Source organism: Coregonus lavaretus, assembly GCF_964263955.1.
Source record: "Coregonus lavaretus genome assembly, chromosome: 9".
Taxonomy (NCBI): Eukaryota; Metazoa; Chordata; class Actinopteri; order Salmoniformes; family Salmonidae; genus Coregonus; species Coregonus lavaretus.
In genome coordinates, this window is record NC_139996.1 from 808,097 (window position 1) to 830,836 (window position 22,740).

The 22,740-nt window shown below is 48.8% G+C and overlaps 1 protein-coding gene across 2 annotated transcripts in view; it reads left to right on the plus strand.

Moving 5' to 3' along the window:
* The window catches only part of LOC311134891 (calcium and integrin-binding family member 2-like), a gene marked incomplete at both ends in the record, with an annotated part of 125,760 nt that overhangs the window by 55,384 nt on the left and 47,636 nt on the right, over nucleotides 1-22,740 (plus strand). Inside the window, one exon of one of the 2 annotated variants that reach the window (XM_084168656.1) lies at nucleotides 21,344-21,455. The exons of the other annotated variant lie outside the window; for it this stretch is intronic. Within the exon in view, the coding sequence (XP_084024782.1) occupies nucleotides 21,344-21,455 (112 nt within the window). The remainder of the gene's footprint in view (nucleotides 1-21,343; nucleotides 21,456-22,740) is intronic. 2 annotated transcript variants of the gene reach the window in all.

The window sequence follows — 22,740 nt, forward strand, 5'->3', positions numbered from 1 at the left end:
AGATTTTTTGTGTGGAATTCCACCTTTATTTTTTCTGTGCTTTGTTTAGACAGATTAGACAGATTAGAAACAGGAGGAGACAGAGAATGAGTGAAAGTTAGACTAGCTTTGGCCTACCACAGCACGTTATATATGACTCATACTGTGGTTCTCTAGATGCTACACTATATAGCCACTTCCATTTTAGCCTGCTCTAGCTTTGGCCTACAGAACCACATGTTACTGCAGCCTAATGGATGACTGGTGGATGAGTCCTGGGCTGAGGTGTTACTGCAGCCTAATGGATGACTGGTGGATGAGTCCTGGGCTGAGGTGTTACTGCAGCCTAATGGATGACTGGTGGATGAGTCCTGGGCTGAGGTGTTACTGCAGCCTAATGGATGACTGGTGGATGAGTCCTGGGCTGAGGTGTTACTGCAGCCTAATGGATGACTGGTGGATGAGTCCTGGGCTGAGGTGTTACTGCAGCCTAATGGATGACTGGTGGATGAGTCCTGGGCTGAGGTGTTACTGCAGCCTAATGGATGACTGGTGGATGAGTCCTGGGCTGAGGTGTTACTGCAGCCTATTGGATGACTGGTGGATGAGTCCTGGGCTGAGGTGTTACTGCAGCCTAATGGATGACTGGTGGATGAGTCCTGGGCTGAGGTGTTACTGCAGCCTAATGGATGACTGGTGGATGAGTCCTGGGCTGAGGTGTTACTGCAGCCTAATGGATGACTGGTGGATGAGTCCTGGGCTGAGGTGTTACTGCAGCCTAATGGATGACTGGTGGATGAGTCCTGGGCTGAGGTGTTACTGCAGCCTAATGGATGACTGGTGGATGAGTCCTGGGCTGAGGTGTTACTGCAGCCTATTGGATGACTGGTGGATGAGTCCTGGGCTGAGGTGTTACTGCAGCCTAATGGATGACTGGTGGATGAGTCCTGGGCTGAGGTGTTACTGCAGCCTAATGGATGACTGCTGGATGAGTCCTGGGCTGAGGTGTTACTGCAGCCTAATGGATGACTGGTGGATGAGTCCTGGGCTGAGGTGTTACTGCAGCCTAATGGATGACTGGTGGATGAGTCCTGGGCTGAGGTGTTACTGCAGCCTAATGGATGACTGGTGGATGAGTCCTGGGCTGAGGTGTTACTGCAGCCTAATGGATGACTGGTGGATGAGTCCTGGGCTGAGGTGTTACTGCAGCCTAATGGATGACTGCTGGATGAGTCCTGGGCTGAGGTGTTACTGCAGCCTAATGGATGACTGGTGGATGAGTCCTGGGCTGAGGTGTTACTGCAGCCTAATGGATGACTGGTGGATGAGTCCTGGGCTGAGGTGTTACTGCAGCCTAATGGATGACTGGTGGATGAGTCCTGGGCTGAGGTGTTACTGCAGCCTAATGGATGACTGGTGGATGAGTCCTGGGCTGAGGTGTTACTGCAGCCTAATGGATGACTGGTGGATGAGTCCTGGGCTGAGGTGTTACTGCAGCCTAATGGATGACTGGTGGATGAGTCCTGGGCTGAGGTGTTACTGCAGCCTAATGGATGACTGGTGGATGAGTCCTGGGCTGAGGTGTTACTGCAGCCTAATGGATGACTGGTGGATGAGTCCTGGGCTGAGTTGTTACTGCAGCCTAATGGATGACTGCTGGATGAGTCCTGGGCTGAGGTTTTGTACCGGTTTTGTAGGCGTCCTGACATTAGCAGTCATAGCCTGTATTTTGTCCCCATGAAGGTGAAATATAATGCCATATTTCCATTGATTTTAAAGACGATTAATACGGGAACTACCTTACAGATCTTTGAACTATCTTACTTCATCAATATACAAATGTGAAAGACCTGGGGTGTATTCATTATGGAAACCGTTTACCATTTAAGAACCAAACGGAAGCAAACCGAGCAAAACAAGAGTTTCTATTGGACAAATTCATTTAGGTCCCTCCAGGTTCCGTTTGAATTGGAACAATGAATACTCTCCTGTTAATGTTTTGTTGTCATTTCATTATTTGAATACTCTCCTGTTAATGTTTTGTTGTCATTTCATAATTTGAATACTCTCCTGTTAATGTTTTGTTGTCATTTCATAATTTGAATACTCTCCTGTTAATGTTTTGTTGTCATTTCATAATTTGAATACTCCCCTGTTAATGTTTTGTTGTCATTTCATAATTTGAATACTCTCCTGTTAATGTTTTGTTGTCATTTCATAATTTGAATACTCTCCTGTTAATGTTTTGTTGTCATTTCATAATTTGAATACTCTCCTGTTAATGTTTTGTTGTCATTTCATAATTTGAATACTCTCCTGTTAATGTTTTGTTGTCATTTCATAATTTGAATACTCCCCTGTTAATGTTTTGTTGTCATTTCATAATTTGAATACTCTCCTGTTAATGTTTTGTTGTCATTTCATAATTTGAATACTCTCCTGTTAATGTTTTGTTGTCATTTCATAATTTGAATACTCCCCTGTTAATGTTTTGTTGTCATTTCATAATTTGAATACTCCCCTGTTAATGTTTTGTTGTCATTTCATAATTTGAATACTCCCCTGTTAATGTTTTGTTGTCATTTCATAATTTGAATACTCTCCTGTTAATGTTTTGTTGTCATTTCATAATTTGAATACTCCCCTGTTAATGTTTTGTTGTCATTTCATAATTTGAATACTCCCCTGTTAATGTTTTGTTGTCATTTCATAATTTGAATACTCCCCTGTTAATGTTTTGTTGTCATTTCATAATTTGCTAAGAAAATATAAAACATTTGAAGCTACAAAATCTGTCTTTAAAAAGTAATTTGTACTGATGAATTATTATATTTTCACCAAACTATATTTTCTTGTGTCTTTTGTTTGAGCATAATACTTTTGTTTGACCTTTTGGACCAATGAGGAGTTAATCAGCACACCGTATAGGAGCAGGTACACAATAAGAGGAGGGAGGATCTAATTCTGACTAGACAGGACTTGAAACACCATCATAGTGTTATCAACCTTTTCCGGGTTAGTTCTCCCAGTCTCTGGCAAGGTGTTGCACAACTCTTGATGATGTGGTGTTCCAACACACCATGTCATGTTTCAGAACACCTTAAATCTGTCCCAATACCCTCACCACCATGTCCCAATACCCTCACCACCATGTCCCAATACCCTCACCACCATGTCCCAATACCCTCACCACCATGTCCCAATACCCTCACCACCATGTCCCAATACCCTCACCACCATGCCCCAATACCCTCACCACCATGTCCCAATACCCTCACCACCATGTCCCAATACCCTCACCACCATGTCCCAATACCCTCACCACCATGTCCCAATACCCTCACCACCATGTCCCAATACCCTCACCACCATGTCCCAATACCCTCACCACCATGTCCCAATACCCTCACCACCATGTCCCAATACCCTCACCACCATGTCCCAATACCCTCACCGCCATGTCCCAATACCCTCACCACCATGTCCCAATACCCTCACCACCATGTCCCAATACCCTCACCACCATGTCCCAATACCCTCACCACCATGTCCCAATACCCTCACCACCATGTCCCAATACCCTCACCACCATGTCCCAATACCCTCACCACCATGTCCCAATACCCTCACCACCATGTCCCAATACCCTCACCACCATGTCCCAATACCCTCACCACCATGTCCCAATACCCTCACCACCCTGTCCCAATACCCTCACCAACATGTCCCAATACCCTCACCACCATGTCCCAATACCCTCACCACCATGTCCCAATACCCTCACCACCATGTCCCAATACCCTCACCAACATGTCCCAATACCCTCACCACCATGTCCCAATACCCTCACAACCCTGTTTCAATACCCTCACCACCATGTCCCAATACCCTCACCACCATGTCCCAATACCCTCACCACCATGTCCCAATACCCTCACCACCATGTCCCAATACCCTCACAACCATGTCCCAATACCCTCACCACCATGTCCCAATACCCTCACCACCATGTCCCAATACCCTCACCACCATGTCCCAATACCCTCACCACCATGTCCCAATACCCTCACCACCATGTCCCAATACCCTCACCACCATGTCCCAATACCCTCACCACCCTGTCCCAATACCCTCACCACCATGTCCCAATACCCTCACCACCATGTCCCAATACCCTCACCACCCTGTCCCAATACCCTCACCAACATGTCCCAATACCCTCACCACCATGTCCCAATACCCTCACCACCCTGTCCCAATACCCTCACCACCCTGTCCCAATACCCTCACAACCATGTCCCAATACCCTCACCACCATGTCCCAATACCCTCACAACCATGTGTTTCAATACCCTCACCACCATGTCCCAATACCCTCACCACCATGTCCCAATACCCTCACCAACATGTCCCAATACCCTCACCACCATGTCCCAATACCCTCACCACCATGTCCCAATACCCTCACCACCATGTCCCAATACCCTCACCAACATGTCCCAATACCCTCACCACCATGTCCCAATACCCTCACCACCATGTCCCAATACCCTCACAACCCTGTTTCAATACCCTCACCACCATGTCCCAATACCCTCACCACCATGTCCCAATACCCTCACCACCATGTCCCAATACCCTCACCACCATGTCCCAATACCCTCACAACCATGTCCCAATACCCTCACCACCATGTCCCAATACCCTCACCACCATGTCCCAATACCCTCACCACCATGTCCCAATACCCTCACCACCATGTCCCAATACCCTCACCACCATGTCCCAATACCCTCACCACCATGTCCCAATACCCTCACCACCCTGTCCCAATACCCTCACCACCATGTCCCAATACCCTCACCACCATGTCCCAATACCCTCACCACCCTGTCCCAATACCCTCACCAACATGTCCCAATACCCTCACCACCATGTCCCAATACCCTCACCACCCTGTCCCAATACCCTCACCACCCTGTCCCAATACCCTCACAACCATGTCCCAATACCCTCACCACCATGTCCCAATACCCTCACAACCATGTGTTTCAATACCCTCACCACCATGTCCCAATACCCTCACCACCATGTCCCAATACCCTCACCACCATGTCCCAATACCCTCACCACCATGTCCCAATACCCTCACCACCATGTCCCAATACCCTCACCACCATGTCCCAATACCCTCACCACCATGTCCCAATACCCTCACCACCATGTCCCAATACCCTCACCACCATGTCCCAATACCCTCACCACCATGTCCCAATACCCTCACCACCATGTCCCAATACCCTCACCACCATGCCCCAATACCCTCACCACCATGTCCCAATACCCTCACCACCATGTCCCAATACCCTCACCACCATGTCCCAATACCCTCACCACCATGTCCCAATACCCTCACCACCATGTCCCAATACCCTCACCACCATGTCCCAATACCCTCACCACCATGTCCCAATACCCTCACCACCATGTCCCAATACCCTCACCGCCATGTCCCAATACCCTCACCACCATGTCCCAATACCCTCACCACCATGTCCCAATACCCTCACCACCATGTCCCAATACCCTCACCACCATGTCCCAATACCCTCACCACCATGTCCCAATACCCTCACCACCATGTCCCAATACCCTCACCACCATGTCCCAATACCCTCACCACCATGTCCCAATACCCTCACCACCATGTCCCAATACCCTCACCACCATGTCCCAATACCCTCACCACCCTGTCCCAATACCCTCACCAACATGTCCCAATACCCTCACCACCATGTCCCAATACCCTCACCACCATGTCCCAATACCCTCACCACCATGTCCCAATACCCTCACCAACATGTCCCAATACCCTCACCACCATGTCCCAATACCCTCACCACCATGTCCCAATACCCTCACAACCCTGTTTCAATACCCTCACCACCATGTCCCAATACCCTCACCACCATGTCCCAATACCCTCACCACCATGTCCCAATACCCTCACCACCATGTCCCAATACCCTCACAACCATGTCCCAATACCCTCACCACCATGTCCCAATACCCTCACCACCATGTCCCAATACCCTCACCACCATGTCCCAATACCCTCACCACCATGTCCCAATACCCTCACCACCATGTCCCAATACCCTCACCACCATGTCCCAATACCCTCACCACCCTGTCCCAATACCCTCACCACCATGTCCCAATACCCTCACCACCATGTCCCAATACCCTCACCACCCTGTCCCAATACCCTCACCAACATGTCCCAATACCCTCACCACCATGTCCCAATACCCTCACCACCCTGTCCCAATACCCTCACCACCCTGTCCCAATACCCTCACAACCATGTCCCAATACCCTCACCACCATGTCCCAATACCCTCACAACCATGTGTTTCAATACCCTCACCACCATGTCCCAATACCCTCACCACCATGTCCCAATACCCTCACCACCATGTCCCAATACCCTCACCACCATGTCCCAATACCCTCACCACCATGTCCCAATACCCTCACCACCATGTCCCAATACCCTCACCACCATGTCCCAATACCCTCACCACCATGTCCCAATACCCTCACCACCATGTCCCAATACCCTCACCACCAAGTCCCAATACCCTCACCACCATGTCCCAATACCCTCACAACCATGTGTTTCAATACCCTCACCACCATGTCCCAATACCCTCACCACCATGTCCCAATACCCTCACCACCATGTCCCAATACCCTCACCACCATGTCCCAATACCCTCACCACCATGTCCCAATACCCTCACCACCATGTCCCAATACCCTCACCACCCTGTCCCAATACCCTCACCACCATGTCCCAATACCCTCACCACCATGTCCCAATACCCTCACCACCCTGTCCCAATACCCTCACCACCATGTCCCAATACCCTCACCACCCTGTCCCAATACCCTCACCACCATGTCCCAATACCCTCACCACCCTGTCCCAATACCCACACCACCATGTCCCAATACCCTCACAACCATGTCCCAATACCCTCACCACCATGTCCCAATACCCTCACCACCATGTCCCAATACCCTCACCACCATGTCCCAATACCCTCACAACCATGTGTTTCAATACCCTCACAACCATGTGTTTCAATACCCTCACAACCATGTCCCAATACCCTCACCACCATGTCCCAATACCCTCACAACCATGTGTTTCAATACCCTCACAACCATGTGTTTCAATACCCTCACAACCATGTCCCAATACCCTCACCACCATGTCCCAATACCCTCACCACCATGTCCCAATACCCTCACCACCATGTCCCAATACCCTCACCACCATGTCCCAATACCCTCACCACCATGTCCCAATACCCTCACCACCATGTCCCAATACCCTCACCACCATGTCCCAATACCCTCACCACCATGTCCCAATACCCTCACCACCATGTCCCAATACCCTCACCACCCTGTCCCAATACCCTCACCAACATGTCCCAATACCCTCACCACCATGTCCCAATACCCTCACCACCATGTCCCAATACCCTCACCACCATGTCCCAATACCCTCACCAACATGTCCCAATACCCTCACCACCATGTCCCAATACCCTCACCACCATGTCCCAATACCCTCACAACCCTGTTTCAATACCCTCACCACCATGTCCCAATACCCTCACCACCATGTCCCAATACCCTCACCACCATGTCCCAATACCCTCACCACCATGTCCCAATACCCTCACAACCATGTCCCAATACCCTCACCACCATGTCCCAATACCCTCACCACCATGTCCCAATACCCTCACCACCATGTCCCAATACCCTCACCACCATGTCCCAATACCCTCACCACCATGTCCCAATACCCTCACCACCCTGTCCCAATACCCTCACCACCATGTCCCAATACCCTCACCACCATGTCCCAATACCCTCACCACCCTGTCCCAATACCCTCACCAACATGTCCCAATACCCTCACCACCATGTCCCAATACCCTCACCACCCTGTCCCAATACCCTCACCACCCTGTCCCAATACCCTCACAACCATGTCCCAATACCCTCACCACCATGTCCCAATACCCTCACCACCATGTGTTTCAATACCCTCACCACCATGTCCCAATACCCTCACCACCATGTCCCAATACCCTCACCACCATGTCCCAATACCCTCACCACCATGTCCCAATACCCTCACCACCATGTCCCAATACCCTCACCACCATGTCCCAATACCCTCACCACCATGTCCCAATACCCTCACCACCATGTCCCAATACCCTCACAACCATGTCCCAATACCCTCACCACCATGTCCCAATACCCTCACCACCAAGTCCCAATACCCTCACCACCATGTCCCAATACCCTCACAACCATGTGTTTCAATACCCTCACCACCATGTCCCAATACCCTCACCACCATGTCCCAATACCCTCACCACCATGTCCCAATACCCTCACCACCATGTCCCAATACCCTCACCACCATGTCCCAATACCCTCACCACCATGTCCCAATACCCTCACCACCCTGTCCCAATACCCTCACCACCATGTCCCAATACCCTCACCACCATGTCCCAATACCCTCACCACCCTGTCCCAATACCCTCACCACCATGTCCCAATACCCTCACCACCCTGTCCCAATACCCTCACCACCATGTCCCAATACCCTCACCACCCTGTCCCAATACCCTCACCACCATGTCCCAATACCCTCACAACCATGTCCCAATACCCTCACCACCATGTCCCAATACCCTCACCACCATGTCCCAATACCCTCACCACCATGTCCCAATACCCTCACAACCATGTGTTTCAATACCCTCACAACCATGTGTTTCAATACCCTCACAACCATGTCCCAATACCCTCACCACCATGTCCCAATACCCTCACAACCATGTGTTTCAATACCCTCACAACCATGTGTTTCAATACCCTCACAACCATGTCCCAATACCCTCACCACCATGTCCCAATACCCTCACCACCATGTCCCAATACCCTCACCACCATGTCCCAATACCCTCACCACCATGTCCCAATACCCTCACCACCATGTCCCAATACCCTCACCACCATGTCCCAATACCCTCACCACCATGTCCCAATACCCTCACCACCATGTCCCAATACCCTCACCACCCTGTCCCAATACCCTCACCAACATGTCCCAATACCCTCACCACCATGTCCCAATACCCTCACCACCATGTCCCAATACCCTCACCACCATGTCCCAATACCCTCACCAACATGTCCCAATACCCTCACCACCATGTCCCAATACCCTCACCACCATGTCCCAATACCCTCACAACCCTGTTTCAATACCCTCACCACCATGTCCCAATACCCTCACCACCATGTCCCAATACCCTCACCACCATGTCCCAATACCCTCACCACCATGTCCCAATACCCTCACAACCATGTCCCAATACCCTCACCACCATGTCCCAATACCCTCACCACCATGTCCCAATACCCTCACCACCATGTCCCAATACCCTCACCACCATGTCCCAATACCCTCACCACCATGTCCCAATACCCTCACCACCCTGTCCCAATACCCTCACCACCATGTCCCAATACCCTCACCACCATGTCCCAATACCCTCACCACCCTGTCCCAATACCCTCACCAACATGTCCCAATACCCTCACCACCATGTCCCAATACCCTCACCACCCTGTCCCAATACCCTCACCACCCTGTCCCAATACCCTCACAACCATGTCCCAATACCCTCACCACCATGTCCCAATACCCTCACAACCATGTGTTTCAATACCCTCACCACCATGTCCCAATACCCTCACCACCATGTCCCAATACCCTCACCACCATGTCCCAATACCCTCACCACCATGTCCCAATACCCTCACCACCATGTCCCAATACCCTCACCACCATGTCCCAATACCCTCACCACCATGTCCCAATACCCTCACCACCATGTCCCAATACCCTCACAACCATGTCCCAATACCCTCACCACCATGTCCCAATACCCTCACCACCAAGTCCCAATACCCTCACCACCATGTCCCAATACCCTCACCACCATGTCCCAATACCCTCACCACCATGTCCCAATACCCTCACCACCATGTCCCAATACCCTCACCACCATGTCCCAATACCCTCACCACCCTGTCCCAATACCCTCACCACCATGTCCCAATACCCTCACCACCATGTCCCAATACCCTCACCACCCTGTCCCAATACCCTCACCAACATGTCCCAATACCCTCACCACCATGTCCCAATACCCTCACCACCCTGTCCCAATACCCTCACCACCCTGTCCCAATACCCTCACAACCATGTCCCAATACCCTCACCACCATGTCCCAATACCCTCACAACCATGTGTTTCAATACCCTCACCACCATGTCCCAATACCCTCACCACCATGTCCCAATACCCTCACCACCATGTCCCAATACCCTCACCACCATGTCCCAATACCCTCACCACCATGTCCCAATACCCTCACCACCATGTCCCAATACCCTCACCACCATGTCCCAATACCCTCACCACCATGTCCCAATACCCTCACAACCATGTCCCAATACCCTCACCACCATGTCCCAATACCCTCACCACCAAGTCCCAATACCCTCACCACCATGTCCCAATACCCTCACAACCATGTGTTTCAATACCCTCACCACCATGTCCCAATACCCTCACCACCATGTCCCAATACCCTCACCACCATGTCCCAATACCCTCACCACCATGTCCCAATACCCTCACCACCATGTCCCAATACCCTCACCACCATGTCCCAATACCCTCACCACCCTGTCCCAATACCCTCACCACCATGTCCCAATACCCTCACCACCATGTCCCAATACCCTCACCACCCTGTCCCAATACCCTCACCACCATGTCCCAATACCCTCACCACCCTGTCCCAATACCCTCACCACCATGTCCCAATACCCTCACCACCCTGTCCCAATACCCTCACCACCATGTCCCAATACCCTCACAACCATGTCCCAATACCCTCACCACCATGTCCCAATACCCTCACCACCATGTCCCAATACCCTCACCACCATGTCCCAATACCCTCACAACCATGTGTTTCAATACCCTCACAACCATGTGTTTCAATACCCTCACAACCATGTCCCAATACCCTCACCACCATGTCCCAATACCCTCACAACCATGTGTTTCAATACCCTCACAACCATGTGTTTCAATACCCTCACAACCATGTCCCAATACCCTCACCACCATGTCCCAATACCCTCACCACCATGTCCCAATACCCTCACCACCATGTCCCAATACCCTCACCACCATGTCCCAATACCCTCACCACCCTGTCCCAATACCCTCACCACCATGTCCCAATACCCTCACAACCATGTGTTTCAATACCCTCACCACCATGTCCCAATACCCTCACCACCATGTCCCAATACCCTCACCACCATGTCCCAATACCCTCACCACCATGTCCCAATACCCTCACCACCATGTCCCAATACCCTCACCACCCTGTCCCAATACCCTCACCACCATGTCCCAATACCCTCACCACCATGTCCCAATACCCTCACCACCCTGTCCCAATACCCTCACCACCATGTCCCAATACCCTCACCACCCTGTCCCAATACCCTCACCACCATGTCCCAATACCCTCACCACCCTGTCCCAATACCCTCACCACCATGTCCCAATACCCTCACAACCATGTCCCAATACCCTCACCACCATGTCCCAATACCCTCACCACCATGTCCCAATACCCTCACCACCATGTCCCAATACCCTCACAACCATGTGTTTCAATACCCTCACAACCATGTGTTTCAATACCCTCACAACCATGTCCCAATACCCTCACCACCATGTCCCAATACCCTCACAACCATGTGTTTCAATACCCTCACAACCATGTGTTTCAATACCCTCACAACCATGTCCCAATACCCTCACCACCATGTCCCAATACCCTCACCACCATGTCCCAATACCCTCACCACCCTGTCCCAATACCCTCACCACCATGTCCCAATACCCTCACCACCATGTCCCAATACCCTCACCACCCTGTCCCAATACCCTCACCACCATGTCCCAATACCCTCACCACCCTGTCCCAATACCCTCACCACCATGTCCCAATACCCTCACCACCATGTCCCAATACCCTCACCACCATGTCCCAATACCCTCACCACCATGTCCCAATACCCTCACCACCCTGTCCCAATACCCTCACCACCATGTCCCAATACCCTCACAACCATGTGTTTCAATACCCTCACAACCATGTTTCAATACCCTCACAACCATGTGTTTCAATACCCTCACCACCATGTTTCAGTACCCTCACAACCATTTGTTTCAATACCCTCACAACCATGTCCCAATACCCTCACAACCATGTGTTTCAATACCCTCACAACCATGTTTCAGTACCCTCACAACCATGTGTTTCAATACCCTCACAACCCTGTTTCAATACCCTCACAACCCTGTTTCAATACCCTCACAACCATGTTTCAATACCCTCACAACCATGTTTCAATACCCTCACAACCCTGTTTCAATACCCTCACAACCATGTTTCAATACCCTCACCACCATGTCCCAATACCCTCACCACCCTGTCCCAATTCCCTCACCACCATGTCCCAATACCCTCACCACCCTGTCCCAATACCCTCACCACCATGTCCCAATACCCTCACCACCCTGTCCCAATACCCTCACCACCATGTCCCAATACCCTCACAACCATGTCCCAATACCCTCACCACCATGTCCCAATACCCTCACCACCATGTCCCAATACCCTCACCACCATGTCCCAATACCCTCACAACCATGTGTTTCAATACCCTCACCACCATGTCCCAATACCCTCACCACCATGTCCCAATACCCTCACCACCATGTCCCAATACCCTCACCACCATGTCCCAATACCCTCACCACCATGTCCCAATACCCTCACCACCATGTATCAATACCCTCACCACCCTGTCCCAATACCCTCACCACCATGTCCCAATACCCTCACCACCATGTCCCAATACCCTCACCACCCTGTCCCAATACCCTCACCACCATGTCCCAATACCCTCACCACCCTGTCCCAATACCCTCACCACCATGTCCCAATACCCTCACCACCCTGTCCCAATACCCTCACCACCATGTCCCAATACCCTCACAACCATGTCCCAATACCCTCACCACCATTTCCCAATACCCTCACTACCATGTCCCAATACCCTCACCACCATGTCCCAATACCCTCACAACCATGTGTTTCAATACCCTCACAACCATGTGTTTCAATACCCTCACAACCATGTCCCAATACCCTCACCACCATGTCCCAATACCCTCACAACCATGTGTTTCAATACCCTCACAACCATGTGTTTCAATACCCTCACAACCATGTCCCAATACCCTCACCACCATGTCCCAATACCCTCACCACCATGTCCCAATACCCTCACCACCATGTCCCAATACCCTCACCACCATGTCCCAATACCCTCACCACCCTGTCCCAATACCCTCACCACCATGTCCCAATACCCTCACAACCATGTGTTTCAATACCCTCACCACCATGTCCCAATACCCTCACCACCATGTCCCAATACCCTCACCACCATGTCCCAATACCCTCACCACCATGTCCCAATACCCTCACCACCATGTCCCAATACCCTCACCACCATGTCCCAATACCCTCACCACCCTGTCCCAATACCCTCACCACCATGTCCCAATACCCTCACCACCATGTCCCAATACCCTCACCACCCTGTCCCAATACCCTCACCACCATGTCCCAATACCCTCACCACCCTGTCCCAATACCCTCACCACCATGTCCCAATACCCTCACCACCCTGTCCCAATACCCTCACCACGATGTCCCAATACCCTCACAACCATGTCCCAATACCCTCACCACCATGTCCCAATACCCTCACCACCATGTCCCAATACCCTCACCACCATGTCCCAATACCCTCACAACCATGTGTTTCAATACCCTCACAACCATGTGTTTCAATACCCTCACAACCATGTCCCAATACCCTCACCACCATGTCCCAATACCCTCACAACCATGTGTTTCAATACCCTCACAACCATGTGTTTCAATACCCTCACAACCATGTCCCAATACCCTCACCACCATGTCCCAATACCCTCACCACCATGTCCCAATACCCTCACCACCCTGTCCCAATACCCTCACCACCATGTCCCAATACCCTCACCACCATGTCCCAATACCCTCACCACCCTGTCCCAATACCCTCACCACCATGTCCCAATACCCTCACCACCCTGTCCCAATACCCTCACCACCATGTCCCAATACCCTCACCACCATGTCCCAATACCCTCACCACCATGTCCCAATACCCTCACCACCATGTCCCAATACCCTCACCACCATGTCCCAATACCCTCACAACCATGTGTTTCAATACCCTCACAACCATGTTTCAATACCCTCACAACCATGTGTTTCAATACCCTCACCACCATGTTTCAGTACCCTCACAACCATTTGTTTCAATACCCTCACAACCATGTCCCAATACCCTCACAACCATGTGTTTCAAAACCCTCACAACCATGTTTCAGTACCCTCACAACCATGTGTTTCAATACCCTCACAACCCTGTTTCAATACCCTCACAACCCTGTTTCAATACCCTCACAACCATGTTTCAATACCCTCACAACCATGTTTCAATACCCTCACAACCCTGTTTCAATACCCTCACAACCATGTTTCAATACCCTCACCACCATGTCCCAATACCCTCACCACCCTGTCCCAATACCCTCACCACCATGTCCCAATACCCTCACCACCCTGTCCCAATACCCTCACCACCATGTCCCAATACCCTCACCACCCTGTCCCAATACCCTCACCACCATGTCCCAATACCCTCACAACCATGTCCCAATACCCTCACCACCATGTCCCAATACCCTCACCACCATGTCCCAATACCCTCACCACCATGTCCCAATACCCTCACAACCATGTGTTTCAATACCCTCACAACCATGTGTTTCAATACCCTCACAACCATGTCCCAATACCCTCACCACCATGTCCCAATACCCTCACAACCATGTGTTTCAATACCCTCACAACCATGTGTTTCAATACCCTCACAACCATGTCCCAATACCCTCACCACCATGTCCCAATACCCTCACCACCATGTCCCAATACCCTCACCACCCTGTCCCAATACCCTCACCACCATGTCCCAATACCCTCACCACCATGTCCCAATACCCTCACCACCCTGTCCCAATACCCTCACCACCATGTCCCAATACCCTCACCACCCTGTCCCAATACCCTCACCACCATGTCCCAATACCCTCACCACCATGTCCCAATACCCTCACCACCATGTCCCAATACCCTCACCACCATGTCCCAATACCCTCACCACCCTGTCCCAATACCCTCACCACCATGTCCCAATACCCTCACAACCATGTGTTTCAATACCCTCACAACCATGTTTCAATACCCTCACAACCATGTGTTTCAATACCCTCACCACCATGTTTCAGTACCCTCACAACCATTTGTTTCAATACCCTCACAACCATGTCCCAATACCCTCACAACCATGTGTTTCAATACCCTCACAACCATGTTTCAGTACCCTCACAACCATGTGTTTCAATACCCTCACAACCCTGTTTCAATACCCTCACAACCCTGTTTCAATACCCTCACAACCATGTTTCAATACCCTCACAACCATGTTTCAATACCCTCACAACCCTGTTTCAATACCCTCACAACCATGTTTCAATACCCTCACAACCCTGTTTCAATACCCTCACAACCCTGTTTCAATACCCTCACAACCCTGTTTCAATACCCTCACAACCATGTTTCAATACCCTCACAACCCTGTTTCAATACCCTCACAACCCTGTTTCAATACCCTCACAACCCTGTTTCAATACCCTCACAACCATGTGTTTCAATACTCCAGCAAAGTGAAAGTTTCATCTCCTTTAGGGTTGGTGGCAGCTCAGTTGCCACTCGTTTTAGTGTTCCAAAGCACTTCAATTTAACAATGTAGGCTTCTTCACTGATATTGATCCAGACCTGTTTTATGGCTTCTTGGTGACAGGTAGAGAGGACCTAACAGTCCAGCTCTGTGGTGTTGATGAACCTGCTCAACATGTTGTCATCTGTGTTACGTAATGGTGATCTACAGTCTTCTGTCAGTGGTTTCTTGGCATTTCAGAGGATTGTTTAATTTCTAATGGGAAGAGCAGCAAGATATATTGAAACTAGGGACCAGGGTCAGTCAGTCAGTCGCAGGCAGGCAGGCAGGCAGGCAGGCAGGCAGGCAGGCAGGCAGGCAGGCAGGCACAGGCAGGCACAGGCAGGCACAGGCAGGCAGGCAGGCAGGCAGGCAGGCAGATTTTTGGTTGAGATGGAGACGTGAACCCAACATATCAGTTATTAATTTGTTGACCAACTGGAATTAAAACCAGATTAAGTCAGTGGCACAAAATATACATCTCCTTCAAATGTTGATATTTGGTTGCGTCGACAACCAAACACAATTACAACTAAACCAAAAATCAGACATTGTTTTTCCATTGGAATTTGGTTGTGCTTTTAGATGGTTGAAAGCATATGGCCCTGTCTCTTTACACACAAGAAGGAAATAAGATTTTCTTGATCCACTGGATCTTGTGAAATTATTTCTCCATGGTCGTCAGAACAGTAATAATACTATTCTACCTCCTACTCCACTGTCTGAATCCTTAGTGATTAGATATCCTGCCCAGAGCACTGTCCTGTGGATGAATAGATATCCTGCCCAGAGCACTGTCCTGTGGATGAATAGATATCCTGCCCAGAGCACTATCCTGTGGATGAATAGATATCCTGCCCAGAGCACTGTCCTGTGGATGAATAGATATCCTGCCCAGAGCACTGTCCTGTGGATGAATAGATATCATGCCCAGAGCACTGTGCTGTGGATGAATAGATATCCTGCCCAGAGCACTGTGCTGTGGATGAATAGATATCCTGCCCAGAGCACTGTCCTGTGTATGAATAGATATCCTGCCCAGAGCACTGTCCTGTGGATGAATAGATATCCTGCCCAGAGCACTGTGCTGTGGATGAATAGATATCATTCTCAGAGCACTGTCCTGTGGATGAATAGATATCCTGCCCAGAGCACTGTGCTGTGGATGAATAGATATCCTGCCCAGAGCACTGTCCTGTGTATGAATAGATATCCTGCCCAGAGCACTGTCCTGTGGATGAATAGATATCCTGCCCAGAGCACTGTGCTGTGGATGAATAGATATCATTCTCAGAGCACTGTGCTGTGGATGAATAGATATCCTGCCCAGAGCACTGTCCTGTGGATGAATAGATATCCTGCCCAGAGCACTGTCCTGTGGATGAATAGATATCCTGACCAGAGCACTGTCCTGTGGATTAATAGATATCCTGCCCAGAGCACTGTGCTGTGGATGAATAGATATCCTGCCCAGAGCACTGTCCTGTGGATGAATAGATATCCTGCTCAGAGCACTGTCCTGTGGATGAATAGATATACTGCCCAGAGCACTGTCCTGTGGATGAATAGATATCCTGCTCAGAGCACTGTCCTGTGGATGAATAGATATCCTGCTCAGAGCACTGTCCTGTGGATGAATAGATATCCTGCTCAGAGCACTGTCCTGTGGATGAATAGATATCCTGCTCAGAGCACTGTCCTGTGGATGAATAGATATCCTGATCAGAGCACTGTGCTGTGGATGAATAGATATCCTGCCTAGAGCACTGTGCTGTGGATTGGCATTGGCCAGTTAGTTGCTGTTATCTGCATTGGCCAGTTAGTTGGTGTTATCTGTATTGGCCTGTTAGTTGGTGTTATCTGTATTGGCCTGTTAGTTGCTGTTATATGTATTGGCCAGTTAGTTGCTGTTATCTGTATTGGCCAGTTAGTTGCTGTTATCTGTATTGTGTCCAGTTAGTTGCTGTTATCTGTATTGGCCTGTTAGTTGCTGTTATATTTATTGTGTCCAGTTAGTTGCTGTTATCTGTAATGTGTCCAGTTAGTTGCTGTTATCTGTATTGGCCTGTTAGTTGGTGTTATCTGTATTGGCCTGTTAGTTGGTGTTATCTGTATTGGCCTGTTAGTTGCTGTTATCTGTATTGGCCTGTTAGTTGGTGTTATCTGTATTGGCCTGTTAGTTGGTGTTATCTGTATTGGCCTGTTAGTTGCTGTTATCTGTATTGGCCAGTTAGTTGCTGTTATCTGTATTGGCCAGTTAGTTGCTGTTATCTGTATTGGCCTGTTAGTTGGTGTTATCTGTATTGGCCAGTTAGTTGGTGTTATCTGTATTGGCCAGTTAGTTGCTGTTATCTGTATTGGCCTGTTAGTTTGTGTTATCTGTATTGGCCAGTTAGTTGCTGTTATCTGTATTGGCCTGTTAGTTGGTGTTATCTGTATTGGCCAGTTAGTTGGTGTTATCTGTATTGGCCTGTTAGTTGCTGTTATCTGTATTGGCCTGTTAGTTGCTGTTATCTGTATTGGCCAGTTAGTTGCTGTTATCTGTATTGGCCTGTTAGTTGGTGTTATCTGTATTGGCCAGTTAGTTGGTGTTATCTGTATTGGCCTGTTAGTTGCTGTTATCTGTATTGGCCTGTTAGTTGCTGTTATCTGTATTGGCCAGTTAGTTGCTGTTATCTGTATTGGCCTGTTAGTTGGTGTTATCTGTATTGGCCAGTTAGTTGCTGTTATCTGTATTGGCCAGTTAGTTGGTGTTATCTGTATTGGCCTGTTAGTTGCTGTTATCTGTATTGGCCAGTTAGTTGGTGTTATCTGTATTGGCCAGTTAGTTGCTGTTATCTGTATTGGCCTGTTAGTTGCTGTTATCTGTATTGGCCAGTTAGTTGCTGTTATCTGTATTGGCCAGTTAGTTGCTGTTATCTGTATTGGCCAGTTAGTTGGTGTTATCTGTATTGGCCTGTTAGTTGCTGTTATCTGTATTGGCCAGTTAGTTGCTGTTATCTGTATTGGCCAGTTAGTTGCTGTTATCTGTATTGGCCTGTTAGTTGGTGTTATCTGTATTGGCCAGTTAGTTGCTGTTATCTGTATTGGCCAGTTAGTTGGTGTTATCTGTATTGGCCTGTTAGTTGCTGTTATCTGTATTGGCCAGTTAGTTGGTGTTATCTGTATTGGCCAGTTAGTTGCTGTTATCTGTATTGGCCAGTTAGTTGGTGTTATCTGTATTGGCCTGTTAGTTGCTGTTATCTGTATTGGCCAGTTAGTTGGTGTTATCTGTATTGGCCAGTTAGTTGCTGTTATCTGTATTGGCCTGTTAGTTGCTGTTATCTGTATTGGCCAGTTAGTTGGTGTTATCTGTATTGGCCAGTTAGTTGGTGTTATCTGTATTGGCCAGTTAGTTGGTGTTATCTGTATTGGCCTGTTAGTTGCTGTTATCTGTATTGGCCAGTTAGTTGGTGTTATCTGTATTGGCCAGTTAGTTGGTGTTATCTGTATTGGCCAGTTAGTTGGTGTTATCTGTATTGGCCAGTTAGTTGGTGTTATCTGTATTGGCCAGTTAGTTGGTGTTATCTGTATTGGCCTGTTAGTTGCTGTTATCTGTATTGGCCAGTTAGTTGCTGTTATCTGTATTGGCCAGTTAGTTGCTGTTATCTGTATTGGCCAGTTAGTTGGTGTTATCTGTATTGGCCTGTTAGTTTGTGTTATCTGTATTGGCCAGTTAGTTGGTGTTATCTGTATTGTGGCCTGTTAGTTGCTGTTATCTGTATTGGCCAGTTAGTTGCCATGCTAACTGGTGGAAGGTAGCCTAGCTGATAAGAGCTTTGGGCTAGGAACCGAAAGGTTGCTGGTTCGAATCCCTGAGCCAACTAGGTGAAAAATCTGTCTTTGCCCTTGAGGAAGGCACATAACCCTAATTGCTCCTGTAAGTCGTTCTGAGTAAGAGTGTCTGCTAAATGACTAAAATATACATGCAAATGTTTTGCTCAGAATGAGTCACTGTCCATTATCTATCCAGGTCCAGTTCTCTGCTCTGGGAGGAGATAGAGGTCAGGTCCAGTTCTCTGCTCTGGGAGGAGATAGAGGTCAGGTCCAGTTCTCTGATTTCAGTCAGTAATACATCAATTACTCCAGGCTGATATCTAATAACCATACCTCTTTACAGGAAGGTATTGGTTTTCAATAGCCAGTATCATAACCGCTCTGTTCATGTTACATTACATTACAGAGCTGGGTGTGTACATATTTTGTTGTACCCTTATTTTACCAGGTAAGTTGACTGAGAACACATTCTCATTTACAGCAACGACCTGGGGAATAGTTACAGAGGAGAGGAGGGGATGAATGAGCCAATTGGAAACTGGGGATGATTAGTTGACCATGATGGTAGATTCAGAGTTTAGCCAGGACACCAGGGGTTAACACCCCTACTCTGGGGTTAACACCCCTAACACCAGGGGTTAACACCCCTAACACTCTGACGATAAGTGCTATGGGATCTTTAGTGACCACAGAGAGTCAGGTCACCCGTTTAACGTCCCATCCGAAAGACGGCACCCTACACAGGGCAACGTCCCCAATCACTGCCCTGGGGCAACGTCCCCAATCACTGCCCTGGGGCAACGTCCCCAATCACTGCCCTGGGGCAACGTCCCCAATCACTGCCCTGGGGCAATGTCCCCAATCACTGCCCTGGGGCAATGTCCCCAATCACTGCCCTGGGGCAATGTCCCCAATCACTGCCCTGGGGCAACGTCCCCAATCACTGCCCTGGGGCAACGTCCCCAATCACTGCCCTGGGGCAACGTCCCCAATCACTGCCCTGGGGCAACGTCCCCAATCACTGCCCTGGGGCAACGTCCCCAATCACTGCCCTGGGGATTTGGGATATTTTTTTTGACCAGAGGAAAGAGTTCCTCCTACTGGTCCTCCAACACTACTTCCAGCAGCATCTGGTCTCCAATCCAGCACCAACCTTGCATAACAAGCCAGCAGTGGGATGCAGGGTGGTATGCTGCTGGCATATTAACAGCATGTTTTCAGCTCCTCCACATTCCCATGTTAACAGCATTGTTTCACATCATTCAGTATCTTTATTCGGTAGCATTGTTTGTTTTCTGACATGCAGTATATTCTAGGAATGAAAGAAGATGTGAAATTCAATGTGTTGATACCAGTACTAATATTATTTATTGTCTTGTGTTCCAGGTTACATGGCCGATACCATGAGCTTGCTCCACACCTAGTGCCCATGGACTACACCAATGAGCCTGACGTTAAAATACCCTTAGCTCTTATAGTCAGCATGCCGGAGCTAAATGTAGGTAACACTGGTAATCACACTGGTAATCACACTGGTAATCACACTGGTAATCACACTGGTAATCACACTGGTAATCACACTGGTAATCACACTGGTAATCACACTGGTAATCACACTGGTAATCAACACACTGGTAATCACACTGGTAATCGACACACACTGGTAATCACACTGGTAATCAACACACTGGTAATCACACTGGTAATCAACACACTGGTAATCACACTGGTAATCACACTGGTAATCAACACACTGGTAATCACACTGGTAATCAACACACACTGGTAATCACACTGGTAATCAACACACTGGTAATCACACTGGTAATCGACACACACTGGTAATCACACTGGTAATCACACTGGTAATCAACACACACTGGTAATCACACTGGTAATCACACTGGTAATCGACACACACTGGTAATCACACTGGTAATCACACTGGTAATCAACACACACTGGTAATCACACTGGTAATCACACTGGTAATCACACTGGTAATCAACACACACTGGTAATCACACTGGTAATCACACTGGTAATCGACACACACTGGTAATCACACCGGTAATCACACTGGTAATCACACTGGTAATCAACACACACTGGTAATCACACTGGTAATCACACTGGTAATCAACACACACTGGTAATCACACTGGTAATCACACTGGTAATCAACACACTGGTAATCACACTGGTAATCACACTGGTAATCACACTGGTAATCACACATGTAATCAACACACACTGGTAATCACACTGGTAATCACACTGGTAATCGACACACACTGGTAATCACACTGGTAATCACACTGGTAATCAACACACACTGGTAATCACACTGGTAATCACACTGGTAATCAACACACACTGGTAATCACACTGGTAATCACACTGGTAATCACACTGGTAATCACACTGGTAATCAACACACACTGGTAATCACACTGGTAATCACACTGGTAATCGACACACACTGGTAATCACACTGGTAATCACACTGGTAATCAACACACACTGGTAATCACACTGGTAATCACACTGGTAATCAACACACACTGGTAATCACACTGGTAATCACACTGGTAATCAACACACACTGGTAATCACACTGGTAATCAACACACACTGGTAATCACACTGGTAATCACACTGGTAATCGACACACACTGGTAATCACACTGGTAATCACACTGGTAATCAACACACACTGGTAATCACACTGGTAATCACACTGGTAATCAACACACACTGGTAATCACACTGGTAATCAACAC